At 35.9% G+C, this 8,078-nt stretch overlaps 2 protein-coding genes across 2 annotated transcripts; both read right to left on the reverse strand.

Annotated features, from left to right (window-relative positions):
• Positions 1-1,295: 1,295 nt before the first annotated feature.
• LOC114822211 (major allergen Pru av 1) lies at positions 1,296-2,248 on the reverse strand. The gene has a single exon (XM_029096469.2). The coding sequence runs from the start codon at positions 1,990-1,992 to the stop codon at positions 1,513-1,515; it is 480 nt and encodes a 159-aa protein (XP_028952302.2). The 5' UTR covers positions 1,993-2,248; the 3' UTR covers positions 1,296-1,512.
• A 1,390-nt stretch (positions 2,249-3,638) lies between these two features.
• On the reverse strand, positions 3,639-4,512 carry LOC114822100 (major strawberry allergen Fra a 1-3). Its single transcript, XM_029096176.2, has one exon. The coding sequence runs from the start codon at positions 4,351-4,353 to the stop codon at positions 3,874-3,876; it is 480 nt and encodes a 159-aa protein (XP_028952009.2). The 5' UTR covers positions 4,354-4,512; the 3' UTR covers positions 3,639-3,873.
• Between the last annotated feature and the right edge of the window lie 3,566 nt (positions 4,513-8,078).

Below are 8,078 nucleotides of genomic sequence, written 5' to 3' on the forward strand. Positions count from 1 at the left end.
ACTTAGCAACCAATAAATTAGCAAGGAATTCATCGGTCATTCTCTCAATAACACTACTACAGGAATGATGATTCTCATCATCAAGGAATTGGCCAAATTAATTTAAATTCATTGTGGGTAACCGTGAAATTGACAGAAATGCCTTCTAAACAATTTTTGTAACCCAATAATACTTAGCAAATATTATATTTACCTTCATTGGTAACAATTAAAAATATTGTTCGTAAACTATTATTTCAATTATTGGAATGGTATAAGGACTTAAAAAAATTAAAATATGGAAATGTATGATGAATTTTTTTTTAACGGTGTTTAATTGTTAAAAAAAAATTATGACAATTTTTTTTTTAATTTTCAAGTTGTTAAAAAACATGTAGACGGGTGAAAAAGGGTAATGGTAAAAAAAAAGAAGATAAACGGGTTAAAAATAATAAATGGGTAAACGGGTATTAAACGGTTACGGTTAAATGGGTATGCGGTTATGAGTATGGTTAACCGTTTATAAACGGTTATGAGTATGGGTATAACCGTTTAGGCAATTACCCAACGGGTAAATGGTTATACGGGTATGAACATAAACGGTTATGGGTAAATTAACCGCGGTTACCCGCCCGCATAACCATTGCCCATCCCTACTCCTCTCTATCTTCTCATCCTTGCACTCTCTGGTCTAGGCCCTTAGTCTATCGCCGGTAGATCCCGCCTTTCGCAGTCACCAATTAGCCACCATGCGACCATGACTCATGCAGCGGCGTAGTCATCGCCGCCATCAGGAGAATAATCAAAAGTTCAAAAAGCTCCGCTTCCAAATGTGGCCTATGATAATACTGCTTTGTTTTTGAGAAATTCTCGAACGGAACCGATCACCACTGCTCGTTTTGCGGGAGAGGTTTATGTAGAGCTCGAATGAAATGGTTGCGATCATGCAACTCTATCGCAATCCCATTCATTTGAGATTTGGGAAGGACTGGGTCAGGTCTGGATTGGGATGGTGGGGTATGGTTGGGAGGGATTAGTTCAGGTTTGGGTTATTATTTAAGTTGAGGGAATGCCTATCATTAAAAAACATTACAATAATTTAAGAAATGAGGAGTTTCGAACTCGGGACACAAATGAAAATTCAACACTCTAACCACTTGGATATTATATAAGTTTATTATAATCTTTAGTTGAAATTTGCTCTTAAAAAGATCAGTTGGTGATTAATATGAATTACATATGTAAGTTTGGGTCACATATACTTATAAAATGAAGCTTTAAATTCATTACCAAGGTGCACAAAAAAAATACAAATATATTATCAAACCTCCATGATTTTCTTTTTATTCATTTGTAAATTTAAGGAAATACAATATTCACTGGTCACTCAAAATCTCGAATTACAAGCCTAAATAGTATTCCAGAAGCAGAAGTTAAAAATAAAGGAATGAAAACCACATAATTCATTGATGCTAAAGAGGACACAAAGTTTTGATCAACACATAGAAAATCAGTGAAGAGGTAGAAGAAAATTTAGTTGTAGGCATCCTGGTGCTCCAAGAGGTAGTTCTCAACCAACTTCAAGAGGTGGGAGGCCTTCTCTTTGCCAGCCTTGAGATGCTCTTCCTTGATTTCAACATCACCTTTGGTGTGGTAGTGGCAGGTGCGCTTGATGATCGAACCGTTGCTGGAAGCCACCAACATAGTCTCATAAGAGATCTTCTCAATTGTCTCAGAGATAGCATCTCCCTCAATCATACTGTACTTGTACACAAAGTTCTCCTTGTCAATCGCATCAATTCTTTTTTTCACGTAGCCATATGTGCTACTTTCACCGAAGCTGATCTTCATAATGGTTCCAGCTCCGCCATCTCCTTCAAGGATCTCAACGCTCTTCACAGCTTGCGGTGCAAGCTTGGCGATGAGTTTGTCACCATCAAGAGCAGTCGCATTGAACAACCTAGCAGGGGGGATGACGGAGGTCGACTCGGATTCGTATGTGAAAACACCCATGATTCTACGAAATGTTTGGAAAGTGAGAAAAAAATTTGATGAAAAGGAAGATGATGCAATGGGAGATTTTGAGCTGTGAAGAAGTGAGGGAGGAGCTATGTATTTTCAGAGTGAGGCTGAGGGTTGATCAAAAGGTTTATTTATGGTAGTTCCTGCTTGGTTCTATTCGTTGGCGTGGGAACCATTAATTTATGTACATGTAATTTTGTATTTTTGTCAAGGGGAAGGGAGGGACCATCTGGATATTGAATAAGAAAATGCGCCGCTTACCACAAGGTCGACGAACCTCAATTATTGTTCATAACAACTGTTTGTCCAATGAGCAATCAATGTTTGACAGAGCATTTCCACTCTAAAATGCCTCATGGGTTATAAGCAACTCAGTTCCCTTATGTGAACAGTAATTTCTGTAGTGAACAGTAATTGTTCAAGTGCATTTGCATCTCTAAACTGAATAGTTCAGGCTATTGATATTAAAATATTATTTTTATTTACGAATAATAATAAAAGCTTGGTTGAAAGTATTTGAAAATATTGAAATGTAGGATAAAGTGAAAGAACATGGTTATAAAAAAAAAAAAAAAAAAAGAACATGGTCATGTATTTATGTAAATTTTTTTTTTTTTTATTATTAATTAATTTTTTATTTTTAACGAATTTTTAATAATTTAAGTTGTGGTTAACGTTACGATGACATCAGTCTTAGGTTATGTAGGCCAGGCGCTGGGCCAATAGATTATCGCCTGATGGAAGAATTGGGCTCCCCTGGAGCCCATCCCTGGATTGGGCTGGAGGGTTTTTGAGGGGGGAATGAATGGATTGGATTGCCTACTCGCAAGGGGATTTGGTCCCGCTGGAGCTGCTCGCAGGTGGCCCACGTTGAAATGCAAGTCAAGTCCCCACTAACTAATTCAACTCCATAAATTTTAGGATGTGCTATTCACACATTCATTTTTAATTCTCCCACACCTTTAGTTAGTTTTTATCCGTTGATCTTCTTCAATTCATCAAATCCGACGGTTAAAAATTAAAAAGGTGTGAGAAAAATAAAAAGGGGTGTGTGGATATCACACCCTAAAATTTATTGGAGCTGCTGGTTGGTAGCCCTCGGGTCGGAGTGACGAACGCGGAATCACAGATCCAATCCACTCTGAGCAATCCCCAGTAGCTTAAGTTCGACCTTTCAGGCCTGAGCCACCTCCACTCGGAGTATCAACTATGATCGCGGATCGGAGATGACCCATTGCTCTGCCTCGGGTTAAATATTTCAAAGGAGACTCTGACCCCGCTGGTCACATCACTCTAAACAGCGACTCCGCGGCTTCGGTACAGATTCGAAATAAATTACTTTTAATGAGCATGTCTTTTTTTTTTTTAACATGAGCATTTCATTTAGAAATATGATTCCGTATTTAGGATATGCATGCTTAAATTGGGCCCTAATTAGATGTTAGATACGTTGGGTTTGTTAAATGGTCATCTCTTATGTGATGTGGTTCCAAAGAAGAATCCTTAAGGAGGCATCTTCGATGCCTAACAGGGTCGGCTCTCAAGGCTTACAGCTGCCACCCTTCCTGAATTTCGACATGGCCACACTTAAGGAGACCAACTCATCAAACCTATTGTTAAAAAGAAACATTCAAATATATTATCAAATCCATGATTTTCCTTTTATTCATTGATAAATGTAAGGAAATACAATATTGAGTCTTCAATCAAAGCTCCAATTACAAGCCAGAATAGTGTTTTAGAAGTAAAAAAAAAAGAAAAAAAGAAAGAAAATGAAAACCACACGAACAATTCATTAACTGATACCAAAGAGGACACAAAGTTTTTTTTTATCAATACTTAGAAAATCATTGTAGCTAGGGGCAGAAGAATTTAGTTGTAGGCATCATGGTGCTCCAAGAGGTAGTTCTCAATCAACTTGAAGAGATGTGAGGCCTTCTCTTTGCCAGCCTTGACATGCTCTTCCTTGATCTCAACATCACCCTTGGTATGGTAGTGGCTGATGCTCTTGATAACGGAACCGCTGCCGGAAGCCACCAACTTAGTCTCATACGAGATTTTCTCAATTGTCTCAGAGATTGCATCTCCCTCAATGACACTGTACTGGTACACAAAGTTGTCCTTGTCAACCCCATCGATTCTGTGCTTCACATAGCTGTATGTGCTACCTTCACCGAAGTTGATCTTCTTAATGGTTCCAACTCCACCATCTCCTTCAAGGATCTCAGTGCTCTTCACTGCCTGTGGTGCAATTTTAGGGATGAGGTTGTCAGCATCAAGAACAAAGGCATTGTACAACCTAGCAGGGGGGATGACGGAAGTGAACTCGAATTCGTATGTGAAAACACCCATGATTCTGCGAAGTGTTTGGAAAGTGAGAAAAAGAAATTTATGAAAAAGAAGATGGTGTAATGGGAGATTTTGAGTTGTGAAGAAGTGAGGGAGGAGGTATGGTATTTATAGGGTGAGGCTGAAGGTTGATCAAACGATGGGCAATTAATTTTGACCAATTGCAGCTAGCCCATCTTTGAAATGCAAGTCAAGGCCACCTAACTTGAACTTCTGGAACTGCATACTATTTGTAATTAGGGTAGTATTCTTGTAAATGTGTAGTGTTTCTTTCTTGTGTGTCTAGCTATAGAATAAAATTCAAAGATTTGCAATCAGTTTTTCTTCTTGTCACTGTCATTCCTTTATGCATGTGACTATTTTCAAAGAGTTAATCTTGCAAGATCATTTTCTACTATTAAAAGAAATATGCATTAACAACTAATTACATGCGTGTGAAAGCTTACAATGCTAAAACTACTATCATTTGAAGGTAATAGGATTATCAAGTGGGTCTCATTTGATAAAAAGGGTTGGATTTGAATGGATAAACCATTACTTTTCAAGGTATGTTAAAGGAAAAATGAAAAATTTTGTGGCAAACATAGAGGTAGGAGATGGATTACTTAAGAAGAAAATTTATCCATTGCAATTCTTTTCCAAAATGGTATGGTTAGAATGGAGAAGTTTCGTGTATCAATAGTCTCTTCTAATCCCTTCCAAATGAAAAATCATTACCTACAATATAACTTGAAGTTAGAGGCTATCTATTCCATTGTAACATTTTTGGGAGAACCTCACCAAGGACTAAGAACACAGATCCTACAATTTTAGTAAAAATTTAGGGACGTGTCATTGACATTCCAAAAATCTTATTATGCATTTCTTATAAATGTATTTTTCTTTCTAAATCCCCTATTGGGCATTGGTTAAGCTTTGTGCCTTTAAGAATTTATGGAAGAGATATCTTTTCGGAGTAGGTCCTACTATAAGAAAAAAGTTTTATCGTGCAAAAATGTATTTAAACAACTTTTTAAATTAATTATTAAACCCACATTAGCATATAACAATTTTTTTTACAGAATTGTAGCGGAATGATCATATTGATTTACGACACATATTTTTAAGGACTACATTCATCGATTTTCAATTTTAGGGACCATCTTGATGGTGTAGGTCAATTTCAAGGGCCATCTTGATGGTGTGAGTCAATTTTAGGGATCATTTGTGATAAAAACCCGTAAATCTTGTGGGACCCATTTATGTGCCACATCAGCACTTAATGAAATTTTTAACAGAATTGTAACGGAAGGATTATATTGATTTGCGACACCTATTTCCAGGGACTACATTGATTGATTTTCAATTTCAGAGACCACCTTGATGGTGATGGTAAATTTTAGAGACCATTTGTGATTCAAACCTTATTTAGAGTGATGATAAACCCACCTCTCAACCCTATTTTCCCACCCACTTTTATTGGAAATTTTAGTGACATATTTAACCTTTTATAAAATGACTTTTGAAACCCTAACAAAATTCTATTTTTATGGCCAAAATAACATAAAGGCTTTTTATATTAGCACCCCATAAAATGTTGAATGCACTCTCACATTAAAATTTAATATTAATTATCATCTTGGCAACAAAGATGACATTGAAGAAATGTCAAATAGTAGCTCGGTTGTTCTTACAACCGTGCTCAAGCTCATTGACAAGTATGATCTGTATGGGCAAGTGGCCTTGTGAACACGAAATTTTCCGAAATTTCGATGTCTACAGGCCTATCCTAAGCATCACAAGCAATTAGATGTACCTGACATATATCGTTTAGTTGCAAAAACAAAGGTACAAACATACTATATGATACAGGCTTCAATTATGTCTTTAAAAATGAGCCATGGTTGGCTTCACAAGGTCAGATGACCCTTCACAAGGTCATTTTCAACACTTAAATTTCTAAGAGTAATAATTTACGGGGATTTCTATTGAAGGGAGTTTTCATCAACCCAGCTCTCATGGGACCTTCACAATGAAGCCATTGCTGATGATTTGAAATCTTTCGGCAAACTAAACGTTCAAATGGTTAGATTCAGTCTTTGAAAATTAAAAATGAGTGTTATAAGATTTGAGAAATATGGGATGTATAGAAAATGTGGGGTATATGTACAAAATATAAGGTGTATACTGAGAATGTGGGGTGTGGGGGTATTATGAGAAAGTACGTGGGGTGTATTAAGATAATTTTTAAGTGAAAAAGCAAATATGGGTTGTATTAAGTATGTGGGGTTTATTCAACAATTTGTGAAGTGTTAATATAATAAGCTTAACATAAATTCAACATTTTGTTTCCAATATTTAAAAAAAAAAAAAATACTGTTATCTTGAATCTGGAGGAGAAGTCCCAAAAAGCAAAAGAGAGATTTGAGGAGAAGGATATGAGAAGCTGTGAAAAAAAAATGGCGGACTGCAATAATGGAGACGTTTTCTACATCTTTGACGGAAACTTCATCTCTCCAATGTGCGATATTCTCCTCAACAACTCTGTTTTTTTTTTTCGGTTGTGTATTCAAATATGAAACCAACTGGGGATGCACTAACAAACTATATGATATAAGCAATTGTTTTATCTGGTTAAACACTAATAATTAGCTGTTTATCATTTTTTTTTATTAAATGCGACTTTTAATAATTAGTGTTTGTGGTCTACTTTATGTACATTCACAATCGATCGGCATGAGCATTATTCAGTAGTGAGGGACAACCCGCGATCGACCCGATCGCCAGCAGTGTATTTTAAATCAAATTGCACTTACGCACATGTTCCATGCACATAATGGTTAATTTATGGGTTTCCTTATTTTATTTCCCACAAACGACAGTATAGACAACACTTCCCCGTGATTAATAACAAAACCATTTGAACTGAAAATTAGAAAATCTAAGAGGAAGTGATGAATTTCATTGTTTCTCAGGTTGCTTTCCCTTGGTCAGCTGGTCCTCATTTATGAAAGGTACACCTAGGGCCGTCTCTGAGATTTTGGGGGCCCTGTGCGAAATTTATAAAAGGACCCCTCGTTAAGATAATATTAAAAAAAGTAAAACAATGTATTGATGTTATAAAACAATCGCTTAAATCAACACTGATTGCAAGTTTACAAATGTCATTAATTAAAAAAGCTATAAACATAACCTTCACTAGATAATCAAAAGCAGTGCAATCTTAAACAATCAAACATGAAGAAAAAAAACTTCAAAACTCTAACTTTAAAGTTCACTTGAATATATAACCTTATTATATAATAAAATTGGAAAACTATTGTTTTTAGGGTGTTATTATTGACAATCAGAATATGTCAGTGTACTAAAATTTTTTATATTGAGTAATGCCAGGGATACTAAATTTGTAGACAAAATTTTGTAAATTAAATGACATATAAGTTGATGATTGAATTATTACTTAAGCATTGATAAACGTGATCATTTCCAATTGGTGACTCATCATTTAGTTCACAAATTTAGTATCTCTAGTATTACCCTTTTATATTTAGAAGGGAACAAAATTTACTCTTATGAGGAATGTATAATGAGATTTTAAAGTACTAACAAAAGCAATTTTCTAAATATATAACATTAGATGGCAAAAAATTTGGGGGTCCCTTCAAATTTGAGGCCTTATGCAACTGCACCTTTCGCTCCCCCTCAACGCCCCCTCTGGGTACACCAAAAACGAAAACCTATATTGAAAG

The sequence above is a fragment of the Malus domestica genome, chromosome 16, assembly GCF_042453785.1.
Source record: "Malus domestica chromosome 16, GDT2T_hap1".
Taxonomy (NCBI): domain Eukaryota; kingdom Viridiplantae; phylum Streptophyta; class Magnoliopsida; order Rosales; family Rosaceae; genus Malus; species Malus domestica.